General features: G+C 35.4%; 1 protein-coding gene across 8 annotated transcripts in view; it reads left to right on the forward strand.

The window, feature by feature from the left end:
- The window catches only part of KATNAL1 (katanin catalytic subunit A1 like 1), a 170,482-nt gene that overhangs the window by 97,345 nt on the left and 53,726 nt on the right, over window positions 1-19,411 (forward strand). For 4 of the 8 annotated variants that reach the window (XM_061170673.1, XM_061170672.1, XM_061170670.1 and 1 more), the window contains 3 exons: window positions 5,584-5,755; window positions 14,008-14,180; window positions 15,989-16,149. In XM_061170673.1, coding sequence (XP_061026656.1) covers window positions 14,019-14,180; window positions 15,989-16,149 — 323 coding nt within the window. In that variant the 5' untranslated portion in view covers window positions 5,584-5,755; window positions 14,008-14,018. The remainder of the gene's footprint in view (window positions 1-5,583; window positions 5,756-14,007; window positions 14,181-15,988; window positions 16,150-19,411) is intronic. The other 4 variants (XM_061170675.1, XM_061170669.1, XM_061170676.1 and 1 more) reach the window with 1 other exon arrangement.

The raw sequence follows: 19,411 nt of genomic DNA on the forward strand, positions 1-19,411 counted from the left end.
GCAACCCCTTATTTAATCCTCACAGCAATCCTGTGAAGTCGCTGCTGTTATCTAGAGATGAGGAAGCAGCCTTAGAGACCTTGCCCAAAGTCATAGCTGATAAGGTGTGAACCTGGGATTTCATCCCAAGTGGGTCTAACTCATCTAAGTCAGGATCTCAACCACTGATGCCGTTTTCCACACCCTTTGGAAGAAAGAGCCTGACTCTGTCTAGGGAGATTAGGAGAAGCCTCCAGAATGATATGACATTTGACTTGTGTTAGGAAAGTTGCTTAAGCTTTTACTGGAGAGAGGCTGAGGAAAGTCATTCTAGGCAAATGGCATGACAAAAACAAAGGAAAAATTGGAGTGCTTTGTGTTTGCGGAACCCTAGGTCATTCTGATGACTAAATCCCAGAATACTTGCAATGTAGTGGGAGAGACCAGATCTCGAAGTACTTGGTACCATGACAAAGCGTTTAGAATTTTTCCTCAACATGGGATGACTGTTGAAGAACTTCTGATGGAGTAGTGCCATTTATTGGGTTTGTATTTTAGAAAGACCTCTGGCTCCAGTGTGGAGAATGGATCCAGGAGAGTGGTGATAGGAAAACCAGTTTTAGAGAAAAAAAAAAAAAAAAAAAGTCCAGTAAGGAAATGAAAAGAGCCTAAAGTAAGCAGTCGGAGTTATGGAAAGAGATGGATTGCAGGAGTATTTAAGAGGTAAAATTGATATGACTTAATAAGAGTTTGGATGTTGGGGGCTAGAAAGATTTGGAATCCTGAGACAAATGATCCTTAGTTTTCTGGCTAGGATGACTGATGGGATAGTGAAACCACTGACTGAGATGAGGGGGAACAGCTTTTTATCGGGGCAAAAGATAAAGATAAATCAGTTTACTTTTGAGTATTTGTTCAAGGTTCCTGTAGGATATTCAGGTAAGGAGGCATTTGTATCCAGAGTTCAGGACAGAGCTCAGAGGTAGAGGTTTACGTGTAGATAAGTAGTTATAGGAGAGAATGGACCAGCTCACATAGGAGCAATGTGTAGCTATGAAAAAAGAAGAGGTTTGGCTATGGAACTCTTAGGAAACAGCAGTATTTACAGGGGGGTTGAGTTTCTGGGGAGAGGGGGGTGTATTTGGAAGGAAGTGGGAGCCCACAGATGAGGCTGAGAGGTCAGGAGGCAGAGAGCAAGGAGAAGAACCGCAGAGAGCATCATAACAAATGACGAAGGAGAGGAAAGTAGGAAGCAGGGAGGGAGTGGTCCAGGTGCCTCGGAGAGGGCAAGTAAGGCAAAGATTGAAACGTGTCCAATGGATTTGGTGACTGCACATCATTTCTAAACTTTGCAAAAATGAAGAAGAGGAATCTGGGCATAGGCTACTTGAAAAAAGTTTCCGTATTAATACATATACAAAAGAAAACAGAATAATGAGCCCCATGTAGCCATCACCTAGCTTGGAGAATGAACACATGACCAATTTTGTTTCATCTATAATCTCTGCCCGCAGTTGGATTATTTTATTTATTTTTTAATTAGTTAATTTTTATTTTTGGCTGCGTTGGGTGTTCGTTGCTGCGTGCGGGCTTTCTCTAGTTGCACTGAGCAGGGGCTACTCTTCGTTGTGGTGCGTGGGCTTCTCATTGCGGTGGCTTCTCTTGTTGCGGAGCATGGGCTCTAGGTGCACGGGCTTCAGTAGTTGTGGCTCGTGGGCTCAGTAGTTGTGGCTCGCAGTCTCTAGAGCACAGACTCAGTAGTTGTGGCGCATGGGCTTAGTTGCTCTGTGGCATGTGGGATCTTCCCGGACCAGGGATCGAACGGTGTCCCCTGCATTGGTAGGCGGATTCTTAACCACTGCACCACCAGGGAAGTCCCATGGATTATTTTAAAGCTAGCCTCAGATATCATATCTTTTTATCTGTAATTATTTCAATATGTATCTTTGAAAGTTAAGGATTCTTTAAAAAAAAAAAATAGAACTGTAGTATTACCTACTTAAAAAATTCAACAGTACTTCCTTAACATAAAATTTCCAGTCACACTTCTTTTTAAAGAAGCTTGACTGTGAAGAAAAAGAGTTGAGGCAAACTAAAAGAGGTTTGTAGGTTGTTTTTTTTAAAAGATTGATGACAAGCTATTAAGGAAAGAGCCAATAAAGAGGAAATGTGTGACGATGTAGGCAACGAGGAGCGAGGAGAGAGCTGATCGAGGTCCCTGAGAAAGTAGGGAAGGATGGGGCGAGCAGGGTGGAAGAATTAGGCTAGAATGAATTTGGTACGTTTCATAAGCAGCAGCTAAGTGCTAGCTGTGTTACTAGGCAGCATGCTAGTGTTGATAGGAGGGGAGAAGCTCTAAAAAAGGAAGAGATGCGAATAGATACAGGTATTTATAGGTTGGGTGGTAAAAGGTGAGAGTTCAAAGCTTATGGCCCCTAAGAGGTGGATAGAAGTAAAGGTCAATTGATGAGAGATGAGATTGGGGTTAGGAAAGGAGAATAGTGGAGATTTGAAATAGCCACTATGGAAGGGGACCTGAGCTAGGACAAGTAAGAATTGTTTCGTTGATTAGATGACAGCAAAACACCAGACGGTGTAATTTTTTTTTTCCTTAAAATTTGATTGGTTTACTAAGGGGAAGCTTAAAATATTGAGGAAACCAATATGCTAATGTGTTCCTGAAGAGAAGAGAATTCAGGCCAAGAACTTATGATTGGACCATTCCTCAATAACTTTAGATTTATTCATTTAAACTGATAATTGCTGTCTATTTGTGTAAATATCACACTAAAACTAGAAAGGCCCTTACAGATCTTTTGGATCAATACTTTATTTTCTCAACATGTACAGTGATATTCTTTTACAGAGAACATTTCTCCAAGGATCATTTCCTGAGTGTGGTGCAGTGGGAGGGGTCAGATAGATCTGTTGTCCACTTCAGGAACTACAGCTTATTTTCCATGTGCGCATGTTTCCCAACCTGCGCCCCACTCAAAAAAGATGTTAATACTATCTATAAGATTTTTGGGAAAATTAGACAGTTTAACGGAGGTGAACCTGAAGTGCTCGATAACTGAAGGCCTTTCTCTTCCCCTTCTCCCCCTTCCTTACCAACAACATGGCAGGATTGTCAGTTCTCTTTGACAAAAGGCCACGTTCTGTGACTTTACTTGACCATATTAAGCAGGTAGATCAGGTAGTAGTTACATTACAAAATGATAATTTGATCTATATAAAAAGATTCATCGATTATTCTTTTAAATGAAGCTTCCTTAAGTGCTGTAAAATGTTATTTTATAGACTGTTAATAGTAACAATGTCTTTGCCTTAGTTTAGTCTTCAAAGAAACGGAGTTCCAATACAAGATTTGAGATCCCAATAGCTCCAAAATTCTTTGATTCTCTGACTCATCTCATTTTTGGACTGATCCATATTATGATTTCAATAATATTTGAGCATCTACTTGTAAATGAAAATATGTATATATTTTAATGTACTCAGCATTATTTTAAACATTTTCTCTCCTCGATAATCGTAATACAAATGGTAGACCTAGTGAAACTATGCCTTAAAATACCTAGTAAAAGTCAGGCATATACAGGCAGTTGCTAGATAAATTTAAGGTGTAGATTGAGAATAGTTTAAAAAAAATGCAGTAATTTTCCAAGGTGCGTTGTTTAATCTCCACTAGATGTCTAGAAAGCCATTTTTATCACATTGCTTGATGTGGAGTAAGCATTCAGTAAATGTTCTTACTATTATTTTCATGCTAAAAGAGTATTTATACACTTAAGATAAAATTTATAATTTAAGCTGCCATTTTGAGACAGTGGTGGATGATAAACATTTTCTATCTTTTTTAATGTTTTAACGATGCCAGTGGAATTTAGTACATGGGCAGAAATTATTGTAATGGTTACTTCTGAGAAACATTTAAGCTGTTCGAATTCTCTATCTAGATTCTCTCATGTTGCACAGACAGTTGTTTTTCTGTTTTTCAAGTATTTGTGAAGTGAGCTCAGGTGAGGAAACAAATGAAAAAGCTTCGTTGCTACAGTTATTTTCCTCTTATCTCTGGGAATATGATTAAGTCATACTCTCCATTGTTCATGGCAAGCTACAGTCCTTGAGAATAGAACCCCACATAAAGAGATGGGAGGTATCATGACTTTCAAAGTTAACTATTTTGGTGACTAGTATTCACATAGTAGGTTAATTTATTGCTATTAAAACACACTTCAAGTTGCAGTCATTTGAGAAGTTGTGGTTATATGTTTGATTGCTTGTATTTATAGCAGTCATTGCATGAAATAAACTGGAATTTGGTGATTTGGATAAACATTAAAAAAATATGTGGAGCCTGGACATTGGTTGAATTCAGTGTGGTACAAAATGCTGAAAATTAAACTCAATTTGTTGTTTTGCTACCACTGTTCTAACTACTGTTATTTTGTTCACATTGCTATAGTTGAGGCTGCTTCAGTGTTTCTAGAATAAATATCTACTTTCAGGAATTTACAGCTCATGGAAGGAAAAGGAGCAATGTGAGAGAAATACAGAAGTGTAAGAATAAAAATAGTTTAACGCAGACTTTTTTCTTAAGCCTCACATGTATTATAACTGAATTGGATAGATATCACTCACATTAAAAATTAGTTTGAAAACAATGTTTTCTTTCCTATTTAAAAACCATTACTGTGGAGACAAAAGAATTATAAATACCATGTTTTAATTTAAAAAAGAATTATTAGTGACATCCTAAGCAATTTTGGGTTTTGAAAATAAACTAGTTATTAGTTTTCCCAAATGTATGTCTTAGTCTTGGTATAAGATAAAAATCCAGGTATGTTGGAGGAGAAAGCTGTGTGTGCGCGTGTGTGCGTGTGTTTTGTGCAGGATGGTGGGGGGAAGGGTGTGGTTGGAGGTGCAGCTGGAGGGAGAGCTTGGAACCAGGGGTTTATTTGTTATGTTTAGATCTGAGTCATGAAGGAGACAAGTCATAATTATCTAGAACCAAGTGAAGCAATATTTTTTTCTTCTTGGTCTGAGCATGAACTTGAACTGAGCTCTTCTTTTCATTCTGAGAACAGAACTCTCCTTGAAGATATTACTTGGATCGTTCTGTATAGGGCAGCATGACTGGATCAGTTCAGTAGTAAATGTTGCAAGAAGATGCTGATTCATTTTTGAATACATGATAAAATTATACCTCAGTAAGAGAAGTATTGTCAAGTGTGCGACATTGCCAGAATATTTCATGCCTCCTTTACATGTAACCTGACCGTTTAAAAGTCCTAGAAACTCTTCTAATTTAAACTAAAGGAGATTTTTAAAAACCCTCTCATACTTCAAGATTATGGTTAAAAGTAATTAAAGTTGTGGTATAGCTTCTAGGAATTTATAATGAAAACTGGATCCGGTGATTTACTGTTATTTTTGAGGAAAAATTAGCTGCTCCAAACCTCTGTTTTAATGTTGAGTGTGGAGTAAAATAGTTTACGTTGGTTCAGTGTCATCATACGCTAGGAATGATGCTAATGTATTATCACACTTAATTTTTACCATAACCTTATGGTGAGAAATATTATTCTCCCTCTTTTACAGATGTAGAAGTGAGAAATTACATGATTTGCCTGAGGTCACAACAGAAAATTTGTGGTGCCTGGATCCCTACCCAGGTTTTTCTGTCTGAAATTTTTCTGTTGCCTTCACGCTTGAAGAGTTTAGCTTGGTATGCGATTCTAGGTTGGCAGCTCCCACCCCCAGCACACGCAAGGTACTGTTCTGCTGCCTCCAGGCTTCCAGCGTTCTTTTTGAAAAGCTAGCTGTCAATATATTATTTTTCCTTTGTTGATAATATATCATTTCTCTCTATTGCTTTTAGTTTCTTCAGTTTTACTACACTGTCTCTAGATGTGGATTTATTTTTATTTATTTTGAAGCAGAGAATTACTGTCTTCTATAGATTTTGGAAATTTTTTAGCCATTATATATTGGATATTGCTCTCTCCTTTTTTCCTTCTAAAATTCATAATAGACATATGATGGATCGTATCTTTCTGCTCTCTGCATTTCTTATCTTTGCTTACTTATTCTATCTCTATATGCTGCATTCTGGGCAGTTGCTATAGCTCTGTGTTCTGGTTTCTTGATTCCCCTTTCATCTGTGCCTAATCTGCTATTTTTTCAGTCCATTGAGTTTTTCATTTCAGTGACTATATTTTTTAATGCTAGACGTTCTTTTTGATTCTTTTTCACATGTGCCTATTCATTTTTAAATGACCCTATGTTTTTAGATGTACTTATTTTATAGTAACTATTAGATTATCAAGCGCTTTTGATAGTAGCACTGATTCAGCTATATGTTGTAGCCTTTGACTCACCCTCATGATGGATTATATTTCTTGTACCTTGAAATTTTGGATGTAACCTCAGTGGAAATACTGTGAAGCCTTGGTCAAGGATGTATCCTGTACTTTTGTGTTTATTTCTGTGAAGTGCCATATGGAGAACTGGTGAATGAATAAACAAATTTGATATATCCATATAATGAAATACTACTCAGCAATAAAAGCGTTAAATTACTGATATATGAACAGCATGGTTGAATCCCAAAAGTATTATTCTAAATGAAAGAAGTCAGACACCAGAATATATACTGTATCATTCTATTTATGTCACATTCCAGAAAAGACAAATCTTTAGTGATTAGTGAACAGAAGAATGTATGCAGTTGTATACATTTTTCAAAAGAAATCAAATTGTACTCTTAAAATTAGTGAATTTCATTGCATAAAAATTATACCTCAATAAAGGTTATTTTAAAAAAACAGGCACAACTCAATGGTAACGGAAGTCAGAATAGTAATTGCCCTAGAGGAGAAGTACTAACTGTGAGGAGACCTGGATCCGATGGGGTATGGAAATGTTCCGTATCTTGATGTGGGTGTTACCTGGGTGTAACCAATGTTAAAATTCACTGAAGACTTGTGGACCTCTACGTTATATACTTCAATAATAAAATGCAAAAGGAGGAAAATACTCTAGAGAAGGGTTAGAATATAAAGTTGAGAAAATCTCGAAAAAGTAGAGCATAAGGACAAAGAGATGGAAAATAGGAGAGAAAAGATAAGAAAATTAGAGGACCAACCTAGAAAGTCCAATAGCTAAATAAACGGTGTTTTAGAAAGAGAGAAAAAATGGAAAGAAATCATCAATGAACTAATTGAGCAGTTTTCCTAAAATTGAAAGATATTAATTTCTAGATTGAAAGAATCCCAGATAGACCCATATCAAAGCATATCATCAACAGTTTTAGAAAACTTTGTCAAAAAAAATCCTACAAATTTTCAGAAAGGGGAAAAGACAGATGATATATAAGGAATCAGGAATTTGAATGACTTCCGTTTCCTCAACTTAATCTTGAAACTTAGAAGGTAATAGAGCCATGCCTTTAAATTTTTGAAGGAAAATTATTTGCAAGTGAGGATTCAATAGCCAGCCAAACTATTACTGAAGTATAAGGGTAGAATAAAGGAGTTTTCAGACATGCATGATCTCAGAAACTTTACCCCCCATCTATGGAAAATGTCTTCCGTAAAGGTAAGGGAGTAAAACCAGAAAGAAAGGCACGTGATAGACAAAAAAAAATGATTCAAAATAGAAGAGACAAAGGGACTCCCCAAGATGAATTGAGATACCAAGTTGAACAGCCTTGGAGGGTAGATGGAGTGTCTTCCTCCAGAGCAAAGGTTAGGCTTCCTTACAGCCTTGAAAGAAAGATATCTTCATTTGGAACAAAGGGTAGGCATGCATGGTGTTCAATATAATAGATTTGGGTTCCCTAAACTTAGGATTCTTCTCCTGTAATGCAGTCTCCTGCATATGCTGATATCACTTGGCCCATTATGTGTTGCCCTGTGGGAACTGGAGTTTGGAGGACCAGTGCAAAAAACCTCAACAATCTTAGGTTGTTGGGTTGTCTTCTGGAAGTTTTGTAGTTTTAACTCTTATATTTAGGTCAGTCATTCATTTTGAGTTAATTTTTATGATGTGAGGTAAGAGTTGAGATTCAGTTTCCCCCCCCCCCCATATGGATATCTAGTTGTTTCAGCACCCTTTTTTGGAAAAAGGTTTTTTTTTCATTGACTTGCCTTGACAACTTTGTCAAAAATTAATTTGCCATATATGTATGGATCTTTCTGGACTCTGTAATTTGTTCCATTGGTCTGTGTGTCTATCTTTATGCCAATCCCACACTGTCTTGATTCCTGTAATTTTATAATAAATCTTGGAATCAATATAAGTTGTCCTACTTCACTATTTTTTGAAACTGTTTTGACTATTTTATGTCCTTTGTATTTCCATCTAAGTTTTAGAATCAGCTTGTAGATTTTTACAAGAAAGGCTGCTGGGATTTTGATTGGGATTTCATTGAGTCTGTGGATCACTTTCCACGGAATTGACATCTTACCATTACTGAGAGTTTCAATTCATAAATGCATGTGCACATACACATACACGTATGTATTTCCATTAACTTAGGTCATCTTTACTTTCTCAGTGTCCAGATCTTGCATATGAGTTGTTAAATTTATCCCTTAAATATTTAATATTTTTGAATGATTTCATTGTTTTGATTTTAGTTTTCAATTGTTTATTGTTAATATATAGAAATACAATTGATTTTTGAATATTGACCTTGTATCCTGAAGCTTTACAAAACTCACTTATTAGTTCTAGTAGTTATTATAGATTCCCTAGGATTTTCTCCATTAACAATTATGTTGTATGTGAATAAAAGCAGTTTTACTTCTTCTTTTCTAATCTTTATCCCTCTTATTTTTTTCTTGCCTAGTTGCACTGGTTAGAACCTCTAGTTCTAACGTTGAATAGAAGGGGTGAGAGGAAATATACTGGCCTTGTTCTTTCTTGATCTTGGGAGAGAGCATTCAGTTTTTTCACAGTAAATGTGACGTTAGCTGCAGGTATTTCATAGAGCCTCTTTACTAGGTTGAGGAAATTCTATTGTCAGTTTGCTGAGAGTTCTTACCATTAATGGTGTTGAATTTTGTCCAGTACTTTTTCTGCATCTATTCAGATGATCATATGTTTCATTTCTGGTCTCTTAAAATTATATTGATTGGTTTTTTAATAGAAACCACCTTGAATTTTTGGTATAAACCCCACTTGGTCATAATGTGTTATCCTTTTTATATACTGAATTTGATTAGCTAAAATTTAAATATTTTTGTATCCGTATTCCTGAGGGATACTGGTAGGTAAATTTCTTTTCTTATAATGTCTGGTTTTGGTATCAGGGTAAAGCTGGCCTTAAAATGTGAGTTGGAGGTTTTTCCACCTCTTCCTTTTTCTGAGAGAGTTTGTTTGGAATTGGTTTATTTTTTCCCTGAGTACCTGAGAGAATTCACTTGTGAAACCTTTTGGATTTGGAGTGTTTTGGGGTTTTTTTTTGTTTGTTTTGTTTTTTGGGGGTTGTTTTTGGTGGAAAGATTTTAAATTACAAATTGAATTTCATTGATTGACAGAGGACTATTCAGATTAATTACTCTGTTTCTTCTTGAGAAATAGCTTTGGTATGTTGTGACTTTCATAGAATTTGTCCATTTCATTAAGCCCTCTTTTGCCTTTTAATAGCTCTAAAGTTCGTAGTGATAACCCCTCCATCATTTCTGATTTTGGTAATTTGTGTTTTCTCTCTCCCTTTTTTGGTTAGTAATAGTAGAGGTTTAATCATTTTTAATGATCTTTCCAAAGAACCAGCTTTTGGCTACATAGAAATATCTTTTTTTTTTTTTTTTCTGTTCTATTTTACTGATTTTTGCTCTTAACCTTATTATGTTCTTCCTTCTACTTCTTTTGGGTTAATATGTGTTTATTTTCCTAGATTCTTAAGACAAGCTGAAAGCAGGAGTTGGCAAACTATAGTCTGGGGGCCAAATTCAGTCTGCTCCTTATTTTTGTATGACCCATGAACTAAGAATGTTATTTTCATTTTTTTTAATGGTTAAAGAAGTCAAAAGAAGAATAGTAAAAAAAAAAAAAAAAAAGAAGAATAGTGTTCTGTGACATGAAAATAAGTGAAATTCAGATATCAGTGTCTGTAAATAAAGTTTTATTGGAACACAACCACACTCATTTGTTTACATATTGTTTATAGCTACTTTTGTGCAGAGTTCAGTAGTTGGAGTAGAGACTTTGTGATGTTCTCATTGCTTTGCATTGCTGCTTGGTGTGCACTATAATCACAGTGTTTCAGGTGCCCTGCATATCACTGTACTGTGACATTTTACTTCATTTATTGTCAGCGGATTCCCATCATGTCAAAACAAGAAAAGATGAGAAAAATGGACTTGACATATTTATACTTTTAAAGCACAGTGGAGTGTAGAATATCGAACTAAATGACAAAGCATTGTGATTATTATGCAATGACACTATAGCTGTGCTAAAGACATACAATTTACACTGACATTACTAGACTAATCACTCGTCATGGTATTCCCAATTCATAGGAAAGCAGTGGTTAGAAAACTTAGAAAACTTAAAAAGGAATATCTTTTTAAGCAGAATTTCTTCACAAAATTAAAAAATGAAAATCAGGCTGCACCCAGAGTAAGTTTCTGAGTGTCTCATTTGTTGGCCAAACAAGGAAGTCATTTACCAATGGTAATTTAAGTAAATCTTGTTTGATTGTAGCAGCCAAAGAAATGTGTCTGGAGAAAATAAACTTGCTTGTGACTATTAGCCTTCTGGTGAGAACAGTTGCTAGAAGAGTTGAGGACATCAATAATCAATTAAAAAAAACAAGGCAAATGATTTTGAGTGGTTTTCCTTGGCTCTTGATGAATTGACAGATGTTACCAAAACAGCTTAAGTGTTTATTTGAAAAGTCAATGCTGAGTTTGAAGTTACTGAAAAATTACATTTAATGAATAGTGTTTGTGGAATAGCTACAGACAGGAATACTTATAAGAAGTTGAGAAAACACGAATTCTGTACAACCTGAAGTAGAATCTGTTAAGATGTGTTGAAACTCGGGGTGGCCAAAAATATGTGTAGAACAGAAAAAGGCTTAGGTGAACAAATTTACAAAGCTGTGAAAATGTAGCATGGCTAAAGTTGTTGGCTCTTCACTGTTTTTTAAAAATTTATTTATTTTTTATTTTATTTACTTTTGGCTGTGTTGGGTCTTCGTTGCTGCGCGTGGGCTTTCTCTAGTTGCGGTGAGCAGGGGCTACTCTTCGTTGCGGCGCACGGGCTTCTCATTGCGGTGGCTTCTCTTGTTGCGGAGCACGGGCTGTAGGTGCACGGGCTTCAGTAGTTGCAGCATGCTGGCTCAGTAGTTGTGGCTCGCGGGCTCTAGAGCGCAGGCTCACTAGTTGTGGTGCACAGGCTTAGTTGCTCTGTGCCATGTGAGATCTTCCCGGACCAGGGCTCGAACCCGTGTCCCCTGCATTGGCAGGTGGATTCTTAACCACTGTGCCACCAGGGAAGCCCTTCACTGTTTTTTTTTATCAGCAGGTGTTTTGCAGAGAATATTTGAATCTCTCATGTAGTAAGGAACCATTAGTGTCTTAAGACTCGAGTGTTGCTCTTGAGGACTTAGCCATTGTCAGTTCCATGAATTTTTGTCAGAAATAGACTTGCCCCTGCCACACAGCAGTTTGGTGGCTTGTAGTGGTAAAGTTCTATTGTAATCGTTTGAGCTAAGGGCTGATTTGAAATTTTTCTGAGTGAGAGGAACTGCTCTCACCCACTATTACTGAACACTGAATGGCTTTGGAAATCAGTTTGGCTGCAGACTTGATAATGTTTCTTTATGAATCAACTGAACATTACAGGACCAAACAGTGCTTATATGCAAAACTAAAAGTTATTTCAATGCCAACTAATGTTTGAATCACAAGTAATACCAAGCTATTTTATATAGCTTTCCTTGCTGTCAAAAGTTAAAGCAAAGAAGTGAGATCTCCATTCCCACCCAGATTTTCAGTATATTTTTTTGAACTCAAACTACTTTGATGCAAGTGCAAAGGAAATTTCCATATTATGAAATCCATTTAACTGTGTAATTGAGATACTTCCACTTACCCTTCAATTGGAAGTGATTAACATGCAATGTAATGACATGCTAAAAGACATATCAAGAGAAGAATAGAATCTTTAAATGCTTTCCAAACAGTGACTATGCTGGATGAAATCATATGCTTGTGATTTGATATCATTATGTGACAGTACCTATCTGGGTAAAAAGACACTTTTAAACATGAAATACATAAGTCTTATTAAAGAGCAGCATTAACATATGAACATTTGCAATTGATTTTGATGATGGGGAACAGTAACTTTGAATCCGAACTACAGGAAATATCCCCCCACAGAAGAGTTCCATTCTTATTAGTAGACCTGTTTTGCAAAAAGTTGTACTCAACTATTACTACTATAATATTTTGAATTTTGTCAATAAAAATTGTGGACATTTTGGTCTCATTATATAAGTACTTACATAATATCCTCGATTTTGCCCATTGCCCCTCAAAGCGAAAAATATTTACTCTCTGGCCCTTTCCAAAAAAAGTTTGCTGACCCCTGCTTTACATCGAGATATTTTCAGTCTGCATATTTGTGTGCCTGTACATATTAGCAGAATTAATGCTTTTGTCTCACAATGACTAATTTGAAGAATTGTTCTAATTTGAAGAGGAGGCTTTCCGTGGTTGTCCTATTTTCTGTGGGTAGATCTACTGAATGTTGAAATTTCTTACTGTGTAAAAGTAGTGTACTATTTGCTGCAGTGTGATTCTCAAGTAACATAGATGCTGCCTTCAAGGAACCTACGCCTGGAGAAGGGGCAAATAATATGCCAAAACACATAAAGGAAACAGTTTTATTCTCAAAAAGGTACTGGAGTCAGCTGAAATGACTAGAACTAGAGGCGGTTAATTTTGAGGAAGAGTTTTTGAGCCCCTTAAGAATAGATAAGAAGTAGAGAGGAAGAGCCAAGCTACCCACGTCAAAATTTAATTCCCTCAGGAGGGCATGGAGAAGTATTTTGATTTTTCTCTACCAAGTGTATTCATTGGTTTACTGTTCCAGGAAATAAGAGTAGGTCAATTTGGACTCTTTCCCAAGATGTCATTCTCCTGTATCTCTGGACTTCCTACTCTTTGTAGTTTTCGGTGGAAAGCAACTTTGCTTAGAAGCCTTGGATGATCTTGGGAGACTTTAGAGAAGCCTGGAAGAAAAGCCAGAATTAACTGGGCTGGAGGGCTTTGGTGGAAACCAGAGGTTCAGATGATATTTTTTCCTAGCATCTTATAGAAGGGGAAAGATTAACAATAGTTATTTGCACAGACAAAAAGCTACAAATGACATGGTCATAGAAGATTACAAGATGAGGAGCAAAAAGAGCTCAGGTAGTTTAATTCACAGGTTTTTGCTTAGATTTAAATTGTATGGAACAATTAAATGTATATAAATGATGCATGGACAACTATAGGCTGTTCTTTTAAAATGTGTTCCTTAAGTCAAAAAGTTCCTTAACTTTTTGTTCTTGGGGCCAAATAGTTTTAGTGAGAAATAGTTTCTGCAGTTTTAATTGATGTCATTGGAAAATGTGAGATATTCATATATTTATTTTTACATTGTCAAGAATAAGTTGACTAAAATAAAGCAAGTTCATCTTTACTATTATTGCAGCTTGTAGTAATTATAAATGAGCAAGGAGAACTAGTGTCTAATTTATGTACCTGTAACATAAATCGATAGTTCAGAGCTGTGTAATTTGTCTCCTTATTGTCTCTTTGTGTGTTCTTTTGTGATCTCCTTTGTATTTCCAAAATTGGGAATTTTGTTCAGTATTATAAGATGCATTCAGATAACCTCAAAGAATGAGAGAACCATTTTGACTTTCAAAATAGTTTTAAGCAGATCTTTTAAATCATAATAAGAAATGCTTTAAAGTCAGTACTGAAAACTTAATAAAAAGTCATATTTTATGTTTAGGTCTCCAAAAGATGAATTTGGCTGAGATTTGTGACAATGCAAAGAAAGGAAGAGAATATGCACTTCTTGGAAATTATGACTCATCAATGGTATATTACCAGGGGGTGATACAGCAGATTCAGAGACATTGCCAGTCAATCAGAGACCCAGCTGTCAAAGGCAAATGGCAGCAGGTAAGATCATGTTCAAGTATTCAGTGAATGAGGGCAGTGGTCTGTTATACTTGAAAGATAAGAGTTAGAAAATTAGTTTGAGATTTTGTAAATAGCTCTTATTTGTCTGAATACTGAAATATATTTAAAATGTACTCTGAATAATTTTCTTTCGCAGTTAATATTTTATATACTTTTGATAATATATTTTATGAGACATATTTTGAAGATATTTAATTCAAATTGAATCTACTTTTAATTCTTTTTCCTGATCATTTGACTAATTGTGTGATTACAAATTTTTGAAGTAAGGTATTTCTACTTGCCCTTGCCCTTTTCATTTTACATGTAATTTTGACGCATTTCATAAAACTTTTCCCTTAAGAAGATTTCCTCTTCTTTTGAAAGACTCCTTACAAATACAAAGGAGTCAGTAATCTAATAAAAAACACTAATATATTTGCTGTGTCTCTTGACTATACAACTTGGTTATATAATATTACAGTTAATAAAAACTTGAATTAGAATTTCCCCACTTACTCTTAAAACTTAAAATCCTTTTAAAATTAAAAGTACAAAGTCAGGCATTTCTTTGAAGTTTCATTTATGTGCTAATGCCTTTCAAGTGTTTCTTTTAAGTTTTCCACTGGTCAGAAATTGATGTTTTACTAAGTTTTCAGGGTAAATTTGGCTTATTTTCCAACTTAAGTGTTAACCAAATTATGTTGAGTGAGAACAATACACTCGCTTTAACTCAAGTTGAAATTTTTAGTTGTGTTCTATCCTGCATCCTAGCCCTAGGCAAGAGTTGTTTATTAATCTAGCATGGAAATATTTTTGACCTGTTCTTAATTGTGTTAAATAGTGACCATTTCTGTTCTGGTACTTCTACTATGTTTCTTTCCATTAGGTTCTGAAATTTCATTTCTCTAAGTGTAGCATATAATTGCATATATTAGTTGAATTTAGATTTTTCTTTGGTTCTGTGACTCCTTTATATGTTCCTTTCTATATATTATTTGAGATAAAGTTTAAGGGAAAGTTTCTTATGCTCTGCTTTATAGTAAAGTGTGCTTTCTGGTTAAGAAAATTAAAATTGTTAAAATTAATTTATAAATGTAATTTTCAATCTATTATCTGCTTGTCTTTGAAAATTAGTTTGGGCTCAAAGTTTGAAAACATGAGAATTTCCACATAGTTGGTGCTCAGTGAAGCTTTTTAAATATGGGAAAAATCTTGCCTTTGAGCTCAAAATAAACTTTAGCCAGGACTTGAAAGATTTTAAACAAGGCGAAAAGAATTCAGACTTTGGTGAGGCAGAATTTAAATTGGAAATGGGTAAGTCTTAGTATCAATATTACACCACTTCAGGCTTTCAGATGCTCACGACAGGCATTTCGTATTTTGTGATATTGGGGATAGGAAATGCTGATTTCCTATCAGCATTTTGGCTGACAATTTTTGAGGAAGCTATTTACAAGTATATTAAAAGTATTTAGCATAACATTATAGATTTCTGGGAATGGTTAACTTCTTACTAACTTAGTTGCTTGTTTTAAATTGTCTTAATGGTCATCACATTCTTTGGTAGAAAGATTTCTTCATGAAAGATATATAACGACTTGCACTAAGAAAAGATATATATTACACGTATGTCTTCAAACCAATTCCTGGCCTCCTATGTAACTTTAAATAGTTGTTTTTATTAACTATGTTTTAATTACTCATTTTGCATACTTTGAAAGACATTAAGAAAACTAGCATTCTATAGCAATTTGTTATTTGCAATTTATATAAATATTTTGTAGCATAAAGGCTATTTTTTTAAGGTTCGGCAGGAATTATTGGAAGAATACGAACAGGTTAAAAGTATTGTCAGCACTTTGGAAAGTTTTAAAATCGACAAGCCCCCAGATTTCCCTGTGTCCTGTCAAGATGAACCATTTAGAGATCCTGCTGTTTGGCCGCCCCCTGTACCTGCAGAACACAGGTAAATGGGACTTTATATTCTCTTTAGGTACTTCTATAGTTAATTGATATTCAGAGTGAAGAGAGTAAAGCTTAATTTGAACAAAGTATGAAAAACTGTTTTGGGGGGCATGTAAATTTAATACCTATTTATAATTTTCACACGTGTGTGTTTACAGGGTTTGTATTTGATAAAGAACAGAAGTATATCATTTGTCATATATCTTGCTTTTGGAATATTTTACTACTGTAATCGAAACAATAGAAATCTACTGCTAGTCCTAAATTTTTAGTTTAACTGATGAATTTATCAGTTAAGCGAGTTCTTTTAGATTTCATAATGTCAGCATCAGAGCTTTTTTGCTTTAAAAGACTAACAGCTTTAGATGAAATGGTGGACAAATTGGATTCATCTGGTTGGGCATACAGCCAGTTTCCTGAATCTTAGTGTTGAAGGAACCTAACCTTTCCTTAAAGGTGGAAGGGCAAATTCCCTAGTGTGGCAATAAGGCTTGAAGTTTATCTCCTTGATGCTCTGTCTGTGCATCATCTGCATTAAACCTCTCTCTTCTTCTTCTTTGCTGTCTTCCTGTCTTTGCATAGTCTGTTCTTCCTCAAGGAATAACCATAGTCCCCATCTAAGCAACTCATATTCATTCTTCGAGTCTCAGCTAAACTGTTTGTCTTCTCTGCAGCCTTTTCTGGTTTGCCCCCACATAACAGTGTTCATCCTAGTTATGTTGTGTTTCTTTGTCTCTTGACAAGATTAGGAGTTTTGCAAGGGCAAGGACCATGTTTTTATTTACTCGAAACAAATAACAAATAGCAAACTTCCACTGCTTACACAGTGTTTGGCACATAGTAGGCATTCAGCCAACATTGAATGAGTAACTTCATTAATTCCACAAGTAAAGAAACTGAGGTCTGGGAGACCTTGACCTGTAAGTTAGGCTAGACCAGGAGCTGAGCTTAGGTCTTTCTGGCTTTCAGTCCCCTTTTTTGTGAAGTTGTATATTGTGGCCAGAGTGTTGCATCATAGAAAATAAATATCCCTTTGGTTAGTAGCTGTGATCATGTATTTAGCTTGTTGATCTCTTAAAATTTCCTAAAAGCATTTAAAGAACTGTGAAAAGTAGTTAATTTATTCCTTCAGGATTTTTTCCACTGAGTTAGAGATAATTTTATGATTCCCTTTATAAAAACACTAGATGATGATTCTTTTTTAAGGTCTACAATAATATAGTGCTTTCCTCAGATGTAGCCACCCTCAGGTGTTTTGGATTAAGGTGACTGTTACCCCTCAAAAAGCACTGTTTCAAGAGTCATAGGAAGTTCCAAAGTAAATATAATGGCATTTTGATGGATCAGACTTGAAAATATTATGTATGTGTAATAAATACCTTGTTTTTTCCTGAAAGTCATTAATTTAGAAATACATTTCTAGTTTAAAGCTAAAAGCTGACACTATTTTTATTTAGATATAATTGACATAGCATTGTGTAAGTTTAAGTTGTACAGTCTGTTGATTTGATATATTTATATATTGTGATAGGATTATCACAGTAGCCTTAGCTAACACCTCTATCACGTCACATAGTTATCATTTCTTTTTCTGGTGGGAATTAAGATATAGTGTCTTAGCAACTCTGAAGTATGTGATGCAGTATTGTAGTGTTTAATCACTGTGCTGTGCATTAGATTTCTAGGACTTATTTAACTACTGGTTGCAAGTTTGTACCGTTAAACACCGTCTTCCCAACTCCCTGCCCCCACCCCCATCTCCCAGCCCCTGGTAACTACCCTTCAACTCGCTGTTTTTACAAGTTTGGCTTTTTCAGATTCCGCATATAAGTACCATGCATTAGTCCTTCTTTGTCTGACTTAACTCACTTAGGATAATGCCTTCAAGGTTTATCCATGTTGTTGCAAATGGCAGGATTTCCTTCTTTGTCATGGCTGAATAATATTCCATTGTAGTATATGTGTACCACATCATCTTTATCCATTCATCTGTTAGTGGTCACTTACATTGTTTTCATATCTTGGTTATTGTAAATAAAGCTGCAGTGAATGTGGGAATGCATATATCTCTTCAGTATCCTGTTTTTACTTCTTTCGGTTATATACCCGGGAGTGGAATTGCTGGATGGTCTGGTAGTTCTATTTTTAATTTTTTGAGGAACCTTAATACTGTTTTCCATAGTGGCTGAACCAATTTTCATTCCCACCGACAGTGCACAAGGATTCCCTTCTTTCCACATCCTTGCCAACCCTTATCCCTTGTCTTCTTGATAATAGTCATTCCAGCAGATGCGAGGTAATATCTCATTGTGGTTTTGATTTGCATTTCCCTGATGATTAGTAATGTTTAGCATCGTTTCATGTACATGTTGGTCATTTGGATGTCTTCTTTGGAAAACTGTCTGTTTAGTTCCTCTCCCCATTTTCTAATTGGGTTGTTGTTGTTGTCATTGAATTGTATGAGTTCTTTATATATATTTACTTAACATTTTGGATATTAACCCCCTATCTGACTTAACGGTTTGCAAATATTTTCTCGCATTTGGTAGGTTGCCTTTTTATTTATTTATTTTTATTGCTTCTTTTGCTATGCAGGAGCTTTTTAGTTTGATGTCGTCCCACTTGTTGATTTTTGCTTTTGTTGCTTGTGCTTTTGGTGTCATCTAAAAAGATCATTGCCAAGACCAATATCAAGGAGCTTCCTTCCTGTGTTTTCTTCTAGGGTTTTGCAGTATCGGGCCTTATGTTTAAGTCTTTTAAATCCATTTCGAGTTCATTTTTGTGAGTGGTGTAAGATAAGGGTTCAATTTCATTTTTTCACTGTGGTTATCCAGTTTTCTCAACAGGATTTGTTGAAGAGATTATCCTCTCCCCCATTGAGTGTTCTTGGCTCCCTTGTCACCTAATAGTTGACTGTAAATGCAGGGGTTTATTTCTGAGCTCTCTATTCTGTTCCACTGGTCTATGTGTCTGTTTTTATACTGTTTTAATTACTATAGTTTTGTATCAATAGTATAGTTTGAAATCAGGAAGTGTGATGCCTCTGGCTTTGTTCTTCTTTCTCATGATTGCTTTGGCTATTTTTGGTCTTTTGTGTTTCCATACAAATTTTAGGATTCTTCTTTCTAGTTCTGTGAAAAACGCCATTGGAATTTTGACATGGATTGTGTTGAATCTGTAGATGGCTTTGGGTAGTATGGATATTTTAACAGTATTAATCTTCTGATCCATAAATGTAGGATATCTTTCCATTTGTTTGTGTT

The sequence above is a fragment of the Eubalaena glacialis genome, chromosome 16, assembly GCF_028564815.1.
Source record: "Eubalaena glacialis isolate mEubGla1 chromosome 16, mEubGla1.1.hap2.+ XY, whole genome shotgun sequence".
NCBI lineage: Eukaryota > Metazoa > Chordata > Mammalia > Artiodactyla > Balaenidae > Eubalaena > Eubalaena glacialis.